General features: G+C 43.3%; 1 protein-coding gene across 1 annotated transcript in view; it reads right to left on the bottom strand.

Annotated features, from left to right (window-relative positions):
• The window catches only part of LOC135522098 (nidogen-1-like), an 80,117-nt gene that overhangs the window by 31,242 nt on the left and 33,237 nt on the right, over positions 1–15,638 (bottom strand). Inside the window, exons 10-12 of the mRNA XM_064948058.1 lie at positions 6,289–6,426; positions 5,295–5,423; positions 4,802–4,945 (exon numbers count right to left, since the gene is read on the bottom strand). Coding sequence (XP_064804130.1) covers positions 4,802–4,945; positions 5,295–5,423; positions 6,289–6,426 — 411 coding nt within the window. The remainder of the gene's footprint in view (positions 1–4,801; positions 4,946–5,294; positions 5,424–6,288; positions 6,427–15,638) is intronic.

The following is a 15,638-nucleotide window of genomic DNA, read 5'->3' on the forward strand; positions in this document are numbered from 1 at the left end:
ATGGGAGCCTGACGAGCCGGCTGAGGCATGGGAGCCTGTGGCGCTAGCTGAGGCATTCTCGGTAGACTCGGCAACGGACAGTTGCTGGGGCAACCGAGTCTTGTAAACCTGATTAGCCGGCTGAGACATGGAAGCCTGAAGAGCCAGCTGAGGCATCCCCGGTTGCTCCGGTAACGGCACCCGGACCCGACGTCACCTAAACTAACAAAATACAAACAATACTTTCCTTTGGTGAGACGGTATTCTGTAACATGTACGCACGTTCAGGGAGTGAATTTAATAAGAAATAATACTTAGAACAAAACAAGAAACAAGAATAGAATAATTGGGGCGGCAGGGTAGCCTAGTGGTTAGAGCGTTGGACTAGTAACCGGAAGGTTACGAGTTCAAACCCCCGAACTGACAAGGTACAAATCTGTCGTTCTGCCCCTGAACAGGCAGTTAACCCACTGTTCCCAGGCCGTCATTGAAAACAAGAATTTGTTCTTAACTGACTTGCCTGGTTAAATAAAGGTAAAATAAAAATAAAAAATAGCGTGGCGACCTCAAGTGCCGGAGAGGGAGTATATGTGACAATATATGTCACGTTCTGACCCGAGTTCTTTTGTTATGTCTTTGTTTTAGTACGGTCAGGGCGTGAGTTGGGTGGGTTGTCTATGTTCTTTTTTCTATGATTTGGTATTTCTGTGTTTGGCCTGGTATGGTTCTCAATAAGAGGCAGCTGTCAATCATTGTCCCTGATTGAGAACCATACATCGGTAGCCTGTTTTCTATTGTGTTTTGTGGGTGGTTGTATCCTGTGTTGGTGTTTTCACCATACGGGACTGTTTCGGTTGTTTGTTTGTACTTTTGTTATTTTGTTCAGTGTTCTGTTGATTTATTAGATATATCATTATGGACACTTACCACGCTGCACATTGGTCTGATCCTTGCTACTCCTCCTCTGAAGAAGAGGAATTCCGTTACAATATATTATATATTTGAGATTCTTCAAAGCAGCCACCCTTTGCCTTGATGACATCTTTGCACACTCTTGGCATTCTCTCAACTATCTTTGCTACAGAATGCTGTGGTAGCCATGCTGGTTTTCTGTGCCTTGAATTCTAAATACATCACCAACATTGTTACCAGCAAAGCATCCCCACACCATCATACCTCCTCCTCCATGCTTCATGGTGGGAACCACACATGCGGAGATCATCCTCACAAAGACAAAGCGGTTGGAACCAAATACCCCAAATTTGGACTTATCAGTCCAAAGGACAGATTTCCACCGGTATAGTGGTTTCTTCTTCTTATTGGTGACCTTTGGTAGTGGTTTCTTTATAGCAATTCGACCATGAAGGCCTGATTCCCGCAGTCACCTCTTAACAGTTGATGTTGAGATGTGTCTGTTACTTGAACTCTGTGAAGTGTTTATTTGGGATGCAATTTCCGCGGCTGGTAACTCTAATTAACTTATCCCCTGCAGCATAGGTAACTCTGGGTCTTCCTTTCCTGTGGCAGTCCTCATTGACTAACCTTCATGTCTTAAAGTAATGATGGGCTGTCATTTCTCTTTGCTTATTTGTGCTGTTCTTGCCATAATATGAACTTGGTCTTTTACCAAATAGGGCTATCTTCTGAATACCAACCCGACCTTGTCACAACACAATTGATTGGCTCAAATGCATTAAGAAGGAAAGAAATTCCACAAATTAACTTTTAACAAGGCACACCTGTTAATTGAAATGTATTCCAGGTGACAATCTCATGAAGCTGGTTGAGAGAATGTCAAAAGTGTGCAAAACTGTCATCAAGGCAAAAGGTGGCTACTTTGAAGAATCTTAAATATAAAATGTATTTTGATTTGTTTAACACTTTTTTGGTTACTACACGATTCCATGTGTTATTTCATATTTCTGATGTCTTCACTATTATTCTACAATATAGAAGATAGAAGAAATAAAGAAAAACAATGCATGGTACTGTATATGTATGTATGTATATGTATGGGTATATATATATATTTATATGTATGTGTATAAATACAGTTGAAGTTGGAAGTTTACATACACTTAGGTTGGAGTCATGAAAACTAGTTTTTCAACCACTCCACACATTTCTTGTTAACAAAGTATAGTTTGGCAAGTCAGTTAGGACGGTTAGGACTACTTTATGCATGACACAAGTCATTTTCCCAACAATTGTTTACAGACAGATTATTTCACTTATAATTCACTGTATCACAATTCCAGTGGGTCAGAAGATTACATACACTAAGTTGACTGTGCCTTTAAACAGCTTGGAAAATTCCTGAAAATGAAGTCATAGCTTTAGAAGTTTCTGAAAGCTAATTGACATCATTTGAGCTAATTGACATAATTTGAGTCAATTGGAGGTGTACCTGTGGATGTATTTCAAGGTCTACCTTCAAACCCAGTGCCCTTAAATACCCTACAAACAAACCCTAATACAAAACAGGTGTACCCAATTAACCAATAACCAAAAACAAACAGAAAGGGAATCGATGGCAGCTAATAGGCCGGAGACGACGACCGCCGAGCCCCGAGCCCCGCCCGAACAGGAAGAGGCACCATCCTCGGCGAGATTTGTGACACATGGGGACAAAGATCATACTTTTTGGAGAAATGTCCTCTGGTCTGATGAAACAAAAAAAGAACTGTTGGCCATAATGACCATCGTTATGTTTGGAGGAAAAAGGGGGAGGCTTGCAAGCCGAAGAACACCATCCCAACCGTGAAGCACGGGTGTGGCAGCATCATGTTGTGGGGGTGCTTTGCTGCAGGAGAGACTTGTGCATTTCATAAAATAGCTGACATCATGAGGAGGACAAATATGTGGATATATTGAAGCAACATCTCAAGACATTAGTTAGGAAGTTAAAGCTTGGTCACAAATGTGTTTTCAAATGGACAATGACCCCAAGCATACTTCCAAAGTTGTGGCAAAATGGCTTAAGGACAACAAAGTCAAGGTATTGGAGTGGCCATCACAAAGCCCTGACCTCAATCCCATAGAAAATGTGTGGGTAGAAGTGAAAAAGCTTGTGCGAGCAAGGAGGTCGACAAACCTGACTCAGTTACACCAGCTCTGTCAGGAGGAATAGGTCCAAATTCACCCAACTTATTCTGGGAAGCTTGTGGAAGGGTACCCGAAACGTTTCACCCATGTTAAACAATTTAATGGCAATGCTACCAAATACTAATTGAGTGTATGTAAACTTCGGACCCACTGGAAATGTGATGAAAGAAATAAAAGCTGCAAGAAATCATTCTTTCAACTTTTATTCTGACATTTCACATTCTTTTTAAAATAAAGTGGTGATCCTAACTGACCTAAAACAGGGAATTTTTACTCGGATTAAATGTCAGGAATTGTGAAAAACGGAGTTTAAATGTATTTGGCTAAGGTGTATGTAAATTTCCGACTTCAACTGTACATATATTTACAAAAAAAAATATGGGGGATTGGAAATTAAGCAGACAATAACGTTGACGGAAGCTACAATCTGCAATATTATTTACCCCCTAAAAGAATTATCACAAATAAAAAAAACATGTAAAAAAGGTCTAGACATATCACCCGATGACAAATAAATATTGTTGCTGTGAGTGAGTTCAGATCATTTAAGTCATTTCATTAGTAAAGATTTTAAAAAGTGCTTCAACCTCAGAGAACACCATGCACACGCACGCACACACACACAGCACGCACACACTGCACACACATTTGTACAACTAACCTTGTGGGGACACACAATTCAGTCCCATTCAAAATCTTATTTTCCTTAACCCCTAACCCTAACATGCTGACCAGACCAGACACGTCGCGTGCGTTGCAAAATAAATGTACATATGCATGTTATTCAACCATTGCACCCACACTGCCCGCGGGTGTCAGCGAGCATCTGTGTGGCCATGCGCTACAATAGAAATCAGTTCTATTTGTGACGATCATCACGCTGCAAGTTGGCCTCTCCCTTCTCCTGATAGGTTTTTAAGAACATACTGTATACCCACATGGGTGATTGAAAGATTAATTGAGGTCCACACTCCCGAAGGTTGTAGTAATACTGTGAAGTTGGTTGCCAACCGCCATATTAAGTCCAAAATAAGAAGAAGAAGCCTGAAGGAAAGAGGAGAGATGACGAGAAACTAATTTGGTTTACCGTTTTATCTGTGGATTAATTGTCGGAGTTGAGGAACTTGTGCATTTCAGGTAAAATAACAACCCAATGTTTATATCCCAGGACAAATGAGCTAGCAACAGCAAGCTAGCTAAATTGCCATAAACGTTTAATGCATTTCGACCTGTCCCCAAATTAATATATTTAGTTCAGAGTTTGTTTTGATATTTTAATCTGCATGTCCTGATCGTGTCTGATGTGGGGGTATAAAATCAACACGCGCGCGAGTGGTTTGGTCAGCATGTAAACCTAACCCTAACGTCTAACCCTAATTCTAACCTTAACACTAAACTGCCTAGAAATAGCATTTGACACCCCTTGTGGGGACCAACAAAATCACCAATAGGTCAAGTTTTGTTTTGGACTTCTGGTTCCCACAAGAATAGTCAAAGAACACACACACACACACACACACACACACACACACACACACACACACACACACACACACACACACACACACACACACACACACACACAGCTTCTACACCTGCATTGCTTGCTGTTTGGGGTTTTAGGCTGGGTTTCTTTACAGCACTTTGATATATCAGCTGATGTAAGAAAGGCTATATAAATACATTTGATTTGATTTGATTTAAAGTGTCACCCTACCCTGGCAAGTATAACCATCACCCACGAATCCGGACAGACAGGAGCAGATATAGGCAGACGCCCCCGTGTAGCTACAACGTGCCCTCTCTGGGATGTCGCAGTTATTGGTACCCCTCTGGCAGTGGTCTATTGGACGGTCCACTTCTACAAAGGATAGGGGGGAAAGGGAGAGGCAGATTTTAGACTTGGTGGAGACAGAAATACCCTGAATCCTTTGTTTGATTAAACTAAAATTATAAAAAGGAGTAACAAATGTGAGAAATTTCTCAGTAGACGGTTTGATAGACTAAAGAAAAAAACAGATTAATAGACTGAAATATCATAGAAACGCTCTTAAAATTTGAGTTTAAGATTAATATATAGATGATATGAAACAATCTGTAAAAGGTTACTGTATTTAGAGTGTGTATTAAGTTAAGCAACAGAGTTATATTGGGGGTCATCCAAACCAAGAACAACACAGCTGCGAACACGCTTTTTCAGTACTACATACCGACGCAGGTCTTGCCATCGCTGGCGAACTGGAAACCGTCCATACACTCGCAGCGGAATGTTCCCGGTTGGTTGTTGCATATAGCGTGAGAACCACAGATCTCGGGCATCTCTCTGCACTCGTCATTGTCTACAAAGTGAGCACAGTCAATTAAATTCAACTTAACTCAATTCAAACAACTGTATTTGTCCCATAAGGGCAATTCTGTTGCACCAGATTAACATTTACTGCAAGTCATATCAACAGCTATAATAATAATGACATTATTTCATTGCATATTTGGAATAAATTATTTAATGTGATCATTTGTAGTATATGTAATAATATACTGTACATTACAGTATATTAATAATATGAATTATTAGTGGGGCATTTCTGATGACATTGCTTGTTTTCCTATGCTACAGTCTGTCTCAGTCCTGTAATACTTGTTTCTCTCTCTTGCCCTTTACTGATGTAAAGCATCTAGGAGTTCTTAGAAAGCGCAAAATAAGCCAAATGTAATGTCATCACCACTACTATGAAGATGCCATCTTACCAATATTACCTGATCTATGAAGATCAGTCATGAAAGGCAATGTGATGTTTTCACACCAAATGTACAGATCTAGGATCAGCTCGCCCAATCCTTAGTGGGGAAATTGCTAAACTGACCGTAGATCAATGTCTAGGGAAACTTCACTTTCAGTCCTATTACAGCTAGTATTTATTCAAAAAATTGCTACAATTGGTATGCTCTGCTACTGAAATTGTTTAAGGAAATTGGTCACCACTAAATGGTGCTAAGTAGTCTTTATTTCAAAGAATCCCCATGAAACCGATACGTTTATTAGATAATAAAGTAATACAGTTATTACCATGCATTCTTTAAAGAATTTCCAGGTAAATATGTCAAATAAAGTAGAACCCAAACTTCAATAGACTATTCCCCATGTCCCTTATGCATCAGCTGGTGTAGGTTCAAGCTGATATGTATAGTGTGCAGGGCCCCTACCATAGCATTGACGTCCGTCCCCAGTGAAACCAGTGGAACACTCGCAGGTGAACTGGATGCCTTCTCCGGGTCTGCAGGCGGCGTTGGTGTCGCAGCCGTGTCTGCCGGTGAAACATGGGTTCTGCTCTGGTGGGCCACCTGTCAATCAAAACAAACGTCCATTCTCTTGAGGGGCAGCAATGGGATCCGTGCTAGTGGGTGATGCCATCAATGCCTAGTTCAGGGTTAGTTCTGATGTTATAGCTAGAATTTAAGCGTAAAAGTTGCAGTAAACATGGTAGGGACCAATTGGTTGGACAAACATCAATTCAGTTATAGGCTGCATGTCGTCCTTCAGTAAGGCTTTTGTGTGGCTGTTTTCAGATTATGGATTTTGTAAATCAAGGGATCAGGGGAGTTCTACTTTGGAGTTACTTCAATCTTTGGATACTTCAGTCTGAAAAGCCACAGTATAGTACTACAACCTGAAATGAATAGATTCCTATTAACCCTCACATTAGTTATTGTTGGAAATGGCTTACGCTGTGGAATATCTGGACAAGATGTTGTGACATCACACACACAAACACACACACACACAATGTCTCAGTTTTGTAGACACAGGCATGTAAGACACCTCTCCTGGCTATTAGAAGGGACATGCAGACCGCTTATCAGACAGCTGCTTATTATAGGACGGGGGGGCTCCTCCAGTCCCCATTGCATCCTCACAGGAAACTCGGCACAGAACGCCATCCCCGGCCATCCCCTATGTACCTTTACCCCTCTCCCGGTGCCTTCCTCTTGCCCTCCCCCACTCTCCCCCTTCTTCTTACACCTCCTACCTGCAGTAAATAACCTTGTGTGAACTGAAGCACGGCCCCTTGTTTACCTTAGCCGTTAACCTTTACCCTGTCACGGATTTGGGTGTCTTTGAAAGGCCAGCTGAGGAAATACGACAACACAAGGTTTTGGTTTACCTACAGAATAATGTTACTCAACAGATAATTACTATTATTTTGGCTCGACATTCCATACTGTGTATAGTCAGGAATTCAAATGTTCTTGAAGAGAAATGTATGTAATACGATGGTCCATTGAGACAACAAATGAGTGGTAACAACCCCCCCCCCCCCCCAGATGTCTAAAGAAGACACACGTATGAGTAGATTCAGAAGAATCTGTTGGGAAAATGTATACTGTTCCAATCGCAGGTCCTGATCCTAATCTCTTAGAACCAGCTGTCCTGTAAACACCAGCAAGAATCATTAGGAACCACGGGTGTCTTTGGTTTTCCCACAATACGTGTCATAATAATAATGTGATTCATAGATGTTACTGAATGCAAGTGCAACGAAAAACCGACAATGGAAAGGCTACAATTCTTCCAGTGAAGGAAGGTTTTTTGCATTTCCATTTCCATACCCCACACCACACTCACACACAGCAGCATCCACCAGTCACAAAATAAGAATACACTTTCATACACTCCCCATTACACACATTTGACCAATCAATCTTCATTACATCTTCAGCATAGGAATCACCACAAACACGTTGTATGATCTCTTAAACACTATTTTAGGCCCCGCCTTTGGAACCTTGGCTTTTCTGGATACAGCTATTTTATCGTGGTCACTACATCCAATGGGTGAGGATGCACCTTGAGCACAAAGTTCTGCAGCATTACAAAGAAATGATCAATACACACGTGGATGATATACAGTAGTTTCTGCACGGTTTGTAAACACCCTGTGGCAGTAAGCAGTTTCTTCTTGAGTGAACAACTTGATGAAAACCTACATTTTTTTTAGGTCACCCGGAAAATAGTTAACATCATATACGTTATCAAGCATTGCACACATATTATCCAGATAATGCTAGCACTTGGTGGCCAATAGGAGCACCCCAAAAGAAGAGGCTCTAGATGAGGTGGGTGAAACTGCAACCACGATACTTGAACAACTTTAGGCAAGACATCCTCTCTGAGCTTCACTGGAATTTGGCTCTGAACATACAGTGCATTCGGAAAGTATTCAGACACCTTGTCTTTTTACACATTTTGTTACGATACCCCTCGTAAAAATCCCTCATCAATGTACACACAATACCACATAATGACAAAGCAAAAACATGTTGATAGATTTGTTTGCAAATGTATTTTAAAAAACAAAATATTACATTTACATAAGTATTCAGACCCTTTACTCAGAAATGTTGTAGCACCTTTGGCAGCGATTACAGCCTTGAGTCTTCTTGGGTATGGCGCTACAATTTTGGCACACCTATATTTGGGGATTTTCTGCCATGCTATTTTCAGGTCTCCAGAGATATTCGATCAGGTTCAAGTCCGGACTCTGGCTGGGCCACTCAAAGACATTCAGAGACTTGTCCTGAAGCCTCTCCTGCATTGTCTTAGCTGTGTGCTTAGGATTGTTGTCCTGTTGTGAGGTGAACATTTGTCCCTGTCTGAGGTCCTGAGTGCTTGGAGTAGGTTTTAATCAAGGATCTCTCTGTACTTTGATCCATTCATCTTTCCCTCGATCCTGACTAGTTTCCCAGTCTCCACCGCTGAAAAACATCCCCACAGCATGATGCTGCCACCACAGTGCTTCACCGTAGGGATGATGCAAGATTTCCTCCAGGCGTGATGCTTGGCATTCAGGCCAAATAATTCAATCTTGGTTTCATCAGACCAGAGAATTTTGTTTCTCATGGTCTGAGAGTCCTTTAGGTGCCTTTTGGCAAACTCTAAATGGCCATTTACTGAGAAGTGGCTTGCATCTGCCCAATCTACCATAAAGGCCTGATTGGTGGAGTGCTGCAGAGATGGTTGTCCTTCTGGAAGGTTCTCCCATCTCCACAGAGGAACTCTGGAGCTCTGACAGAGCTCCTTTGGGTTCTTGGTCACCTCCCTGACCAAGGCCCTTCTCCCCTTCTACTTTGGGTTCTTGGTCACCTCCCTGACCAAGGTCCTTCTCCCCCGATTGCTCAGTTTGGCCGGGCGACCAGGTCTAGGAAGAATTTTGGTGGTTCCAGGCTTCTTCCATTTAAGAATGATGGAGGCCACTGTGTTCTTGGGGAACTTCAATGCTGCAGAAATGTTTTGCTACCCTTCCCCAGATCTGTGCCTGAACACAATCCTGTCTTGGAGCTCTACGGACAATTCCTTTGACCTCATGGCTTGGTTTTTGCCCTGACATGCACTATCAACTGTGGAATCTTATATAAATAGTTGTGTGCCATTCCAAATCATATCCAATCTCAAGGATGATCAATGGAAACATAATGCACCCGAGCTTAGTTTTGAGTCTCATAGCAAAGGGCCTGAATACTTATGAAAATAAAGTTTCTGTTTTTTTTGTTTTAATACATTTACAAACTTGTTTTCACTTTGTCATTATTGGGTATTGTACGTAGATGGATGAGGAAAACATTTAAATCTCTTTTAGAATAAAGCTGTAACATAACAAAATGTTAATATCCCTGTATTGCTACTGCTGTGTTGACACATGAATTAACTTAGTGAGTCTAATTGATGACTAATATACACTATATAAACAAAAGTATGTGGACTCTCCTTCAAATTAGTGGATTTGGGTGTTTCAGCCACACCAGACTTTCAACCTGGCACAGTCTGTCACGCCCTGACCTTAGATATCTCTGTTTTTCTATGTATTTTGGTTAGGTCAGGGTGTGACTACGGTGGGTACACAAGTTTTGTATGTCTAGGGTTTTTGTATGTCTAGGGTTTTTGTATGTCTAGGGTTTTTGTATGTCTAGGGTTTTTGTATGTCAAGGGGTGTTGTATGTCTATGATGGCCTGATATGGTTCCCAATCAATTGGGGCGGCAGTGTAGCTTAGTGGTTAGAGCATTGGACTAGTAACTGAAAGGTTGCAAGTTCAAATCCCCGAGCTGACAAGGTACAAAATCTGTCGTTCTGCCCCTGAACAGGCAGTTAACCCACTGTACCTAGGCCGTCATTGAAAATAAGAATTTGTTCTTAACTGACTTGCCTAGTAAAATTAAGGTAAAAAAATAAATAAAAATCAGACAGCTGTTTATCGTCGTCTATATTTAGGTAGCCATATTCCTCATTAGTGTTGTGGGATCTTGTCTACGTATAGTTGCCTTAGTGCACATCAGTAGCTTCACGTTTCGTTTGTGCTTTTTTTGTTTATGAGTTTGTCTTTATTAAATATGTGGAACGCTGCGCCTTGGTCTCATCATTACGACGATCGTGACAGAAGATCCCACCAACAAAGGACCAAGCAGCGTGCCCAGGAGGAGGAGAATCCTGGACTAGGGAAGAGATCCTGGATGGGAAGGGATCCTGGACTTGGGAGGAAATCCTGGCAGGACAAGATTGCCTTCCTTGGCAGGAGTCACCTAGGAGCATGAGAGGACAGCAACGACGTCGGGGAGGTAGGCCACAGAAACCCCAGGAAATGTTTTGGGTGGGGGCACATGGAGCAGTCGGCGGAGACGAGGAGTGAACCAAAGCCAGGCTGGGAGAAGAAGGAGAATTCAGAGGAGAGAGAAATGGGGGAGTTTTTGAGTTGGTGGAGGATGCACAGATTTGGAATAAAGGAACAAAGGAATAAAGGGTCAGTTTGGTGCCACCTGAGTCAGCTCCCCGTACTCGTCCTGAAACATGTGTTAAAGTTCCCGGAACAATTGATGCCGGCTATACACAGCAGGTCTCCAGTGTACCTTCACAACCCGGTGCGTCCTGTGCCAACTCCTCGCACTCTCCCTCAAGTGCGTGTCCCCAGTCAGGTCCGTCCTGTTCCTCTTCCCCGCACTCGCCCTGAGATGCGTGTCATCAGCCCGGTGACACCTGTACCGGTCCCACGCATCAGGCCTCCAGTGCGCATCCACAGTCCAGTACGTCCTGTGCCTCTTCCCCGCACTCGCCATGAGGTGCGTATCATCAGCCCGGTGCCACCAGTACCGGACCCACGCATCAAACCTCCAGTGCGCCTCTACAGTCCAGAGCTTCCGGCAACAGTTCCCAGTCCAGAACTTCCGGCGACAGTTCCCAGTCCGTTGTCTGTGATTGGGGATCATATTTAGGTAGTCATTTTCCTCATTTGTGTTGTGGGATCTTGTCTACGTATAGTTGCCTTAGTGCACATCAGTAGCGGCACGTTTTGTTTGTGCTTTTTGTTGTTGTTTTGTTTAAGATTTTCTTAATATTAAATATGTGGAACTCTACTCACGCTGCGCCTTGGTCTCATCATTACGACGATCATGACACAGTCAAAGGATACCACCTTGTTCATCAAATTGCTTCCCTGCTAGAGCTGCCCCGGTCAACTGTAAGTGCTGTTATTGTGAAGTGGAAACGTCTAGAAGCAACAACGGCTCAGTTGTGAAGTGGTAAGCCACACAAGCTCACAGAATGGGACTGCCAAGTGCTGAAGTGTGCAACGCATAAAAATTGTCTGTACTCGGTTGCAACACTCACTACCAAGTTCCAAACTGCCTCTGGAAGCAACGTCAGCACAAGAACTGTTTGTCTGGAGCTTCATGAAATGGTTTTCCATGGCCGAACAGCCGCAAACAAGCCTAAGATCACCATGCGCAAATCCAAGCGTCGGCGTGAGTGGTGTAAAGCTCGCCGCCATTGGACTCTGGAGCAGTGGAAATGCGTTCTCTGGAGTGATTAGTCATGCTTCACCATCTGGTAGTCCGACGGACAAATCTGTATTTGGCGGATGTCAGGAGAAGGAGAACGCTACCTGCCTGAATGCACAGTGCCAACTTTAAAGTTTGCTGGAGGAGGAATAATGGTCTGGGGCTGTTTTTCATGGTTTGGGCTAGGCCCCTTAGTTCCAGTGAAGTGAAATATTAATGCTACAGCACACAATGACCTTCTAGACAATTATGTGCTTCCAACTTTGTGGCAACAGTTTAGGTAAGGCCCTTTCCTGTTTCAGCATCACAATGCCCTTGTGGACAAAGCGAGGTCCATTCAGAAATGGTTTGTCAAGATCGGTGTGGAATAACTAGACTGGCCTGCACAAAGCCCTGACCTCAACCCAATTTGGGATGAATTGGAACGCCAACTGTGAACCAGACCTAATCGGCCAACATCAGAGTCCGACCTAACTAATGCTCTTGTGGCTGAATGGAAGCAAGTCCCTGCACCAATGTTCCAACATTTAATGGAAAGCCTTCCCAGAACAGTGGAGGCTGCTAAAACAGCAAAGCTGGTACCAACTCCATATTAATGCCCATGATTTTGGAATGGGATGTTCGACGAGCAGGTGTCCAGATACTTTTGGTCATGTGTAGTTCATGAATGCTACCTGAGATTAGCAAGTTATTGGTTTCATGAATCTTATTTCTTAGGCTGCATGTAGTAATATGGACTATTTATTGCCCTTTCCTGGGTAGCTTATTAGAGATAGACATAATATGGGAAACCACAAACAAAGCATGCTGTCAGTGCAGTCAGTGCAGGGGTTAGGCTATGAACCCATCTGCTTGGTTCTCTCACCCCTTCCAGGCTTTGGGGTGGGAGGGAGGACAATGAGCCTGTGGTTACAGATGTAAGCAATGTCCCCACGCTCTCTGGCAGACTTCATAGCTGGGATCAGTTTCAGAGTAGTCCTCATTGAGGAAGATGTTGGTTCCTCTCCATAACAACCACTGTGTCTTTGTACCTCAGGAACTTTACCACTATTGACCTGGGTCATAGGTTTTCCAATCCTATGGGCACACTCCACCTCAATCTTCTTCTGATCTATCTGCAGCTTTTCATCAATTATTTTTCTCACTTTCTCCTCAGACTCCGTCCAGGTCTTGTGTGGAGACTGGGATTTCATCTACAACAATGTTATTTTGCCTTTATTGTCCTTCTTGGTACTCCTGTTTGCCTGTCATTACTAACATTGATCATACAAATCCATTTTTTCAAATCCACACGGGGCTTCCACCATCATTTAAATTTAAGCATCAGGTGTCGGGCTTAAAGCGACATCCAGCAAAACATAGAGGATAAGCCATACAGTATTTTAATTTTTTTTTTAACCAGGTAAGCTAGTTGAGAACAAGTTCTCATTTACAACTGTGACTTGGCCAAGATAAAGCAAAGCAGTGCGACACAAAGAACAACACATAGTTACACATGGAATAAACAAGTGTACAGTCAATAACACAATAGAAAAAAAGAAAGTCTATATACAGTGTGTGCAAATGGCGTGAGGAGGTAGGCAATGAATAGGCCATAGTAGCAAAGTAATTACAATTTAGCAGATTAACACTGGAGTGATAAATGAGCAGATGATGATGTGCAAGTTGAGATACTGGTGCAAAAGAGCAGAAAAGTAAATCAAAACTATATGGGGATGAGGTAGGTAGATTGGGTGGGCTATTTACAGATGGACTATGTACAGCTGCAGCGATCAGATAGCTGATGTTTAAAGTTAGTGAGGGAAATATAAGTCTCCAGCTTCAGCGATTTATGGAATTCGCTCCAGTCACTGGCAGCAGAGAACTGGAAGCAAAAGCGGCCAAAGGAGGTGTTGGCTTTGGGGATGACCATTGAGATATACCTGCTGGAGCGCGTGCTATGGTTGGGTGTTGTTACTGTGACCAGTGAGCTGAGATAAGGCGGAGCTTTACCTAGCATAGACTTATAGAGGACCTGGAGCCAGTGAGTTTGGCGACGAATATGTAGTGAGGGCCAGCCGACTAGAGCATACAGGTCGCAGTGGTGGGTGGTATAAGGAGCTTTGGTAACAAAACGGCTGGCACTGTGATAGACTGCATCCAGTTTGCTGAGTAGAGTGTTGGAAGCTACTTTGTAGATGACGTCGCCGAAGTTGAGGATCGGTAGGATAGTCAGTTTTACTAGGGTAAGTTTGACGGCGTGAGTGAAGGAGGCTTTGTTGCGAAATAGAAAGCCGATTCTAGGTTTGATTTTGGATTGGAGATGTCTAATATGAGACTGGAAGGAGGGTTTACAGGCTAGCCAGATACCTAGGTATTTGTAGTTGTCCACATATTCTAGGTCAGAACCGTCCATGGTAGTGATGCTAGTCGGGCGGACAGGTACGGACAGCGAATGGTTGAAAAGCATGCATTTGGTTTTACTAGCGTTTAAGAGCAGTTGGAGGCCACGGAAGGAGTGTTGTATGGCATTGAAGCTCGTTTGGAGGTTAGTTAACACAGTGTCCAAAGAAGGGCCAGATGTATACAGAATGATGTCGTCTGCGTAGAGAGCAAGAGCGACATCATTGATATATACAGAGAAAAGAGTCGGCCCGAGAATTGAACCCTGTGGTACCCCTATAGAGACTGCCAGAGGTCCGGACAACAGGCCCTCCGATTTGACACACTGCAACAATGGCGGCTAGTTTTATAAAGAGAGGGCCCAGATTGTCTAGCCCAGCAGATTTGTACGGGTCCAGGCTTTGCAGCTCTATCAGAACACCTGCTATCTGGATTTTGGTGAAGGAGACACTGGGGAGGCTCGGGCAAGTAGCTGCGGGGGGGACTGTTGGCCGGGATAGCCAGGAGGAAAGCATGGCCAGCCGTAGAGAAATGCTTATTGAAATGTTTGATTATCATGGATTTATCGGTGGTGACCATGTTATCTAGCCTCCGTGCAATGGGCAGCTGGGAGGAGGGGTTCTTGTTCGCCATGGACTTTACAGTGTCGCAAAACTTTTTGGAGTTAGAGCTACAGGATGCAAATTTCTGTTTGAAAAAGCTAGCCTTTGCTTTCCTGACTGACTCCGTGTATTGGTTCCTGACTTCCCCGGACAGTTGCATATCGCGGGGACTATTCAATGCTATTGCAGTCCGCCACAGGATGTTTTTTTTTGTGCTGGTCAAGGGCAGTCAGGTCTGGAGTGAACCAAGGGCTATATCTGTTCTTAGTTCTACATTTTTTGAAAGGGGCATGCTTACTTAAGATGGCGAGGAAAATACTTTTAAAGAACGACCAGGCATCCTCAACTGATGGGATGAGGTCGATTAGAAAGGCCTGCTCGCAGAAGTGTTTTAGGGAGAGTTTGACAGTGATCAGGGGTGGTCGTATGACCGCAGACCCATAGTGGATGCAGGCAATGAGGCAGTGCTCGCTGAGATCCTGATTGAAAACAGCAGAGGTGTATTTGGAGGGCAAGTTGGTCAGGATAATATCTATGATGGTGCCCATGTTTACAGATTTAGGGTTGTACCTGGTGAGTTCCTTGATGATTTATGTAGTGGGAAAGTTAGCAGAAAGGTAGCAGAACATTAGCACACCTAAAGCTGAAGATTATCAGTATCTACATGATAGGCTATACTCACTGAGGATGGGCCCAATCCTCTTAGCAGAGGGTTACCAGAACATTAGCAGAATATTAACAGAAG

The sequence above is a fragment of the Oncorhynchus masou genome, chromosome 4, assembly GCF_036934945.1.
Source record: "Oncorhynchus masou masou isolate Uvic2021 chromosome 4, UVic_Omas_1.1, whole genome shotgun sequence".
Classification (NCBI taxonomy): Eukaryota; Metazoa; Chordata; class Actinopteri; order Salmoniformes; family Salmonidae; genus Oncorhynchus; species Oncorhynchus masou.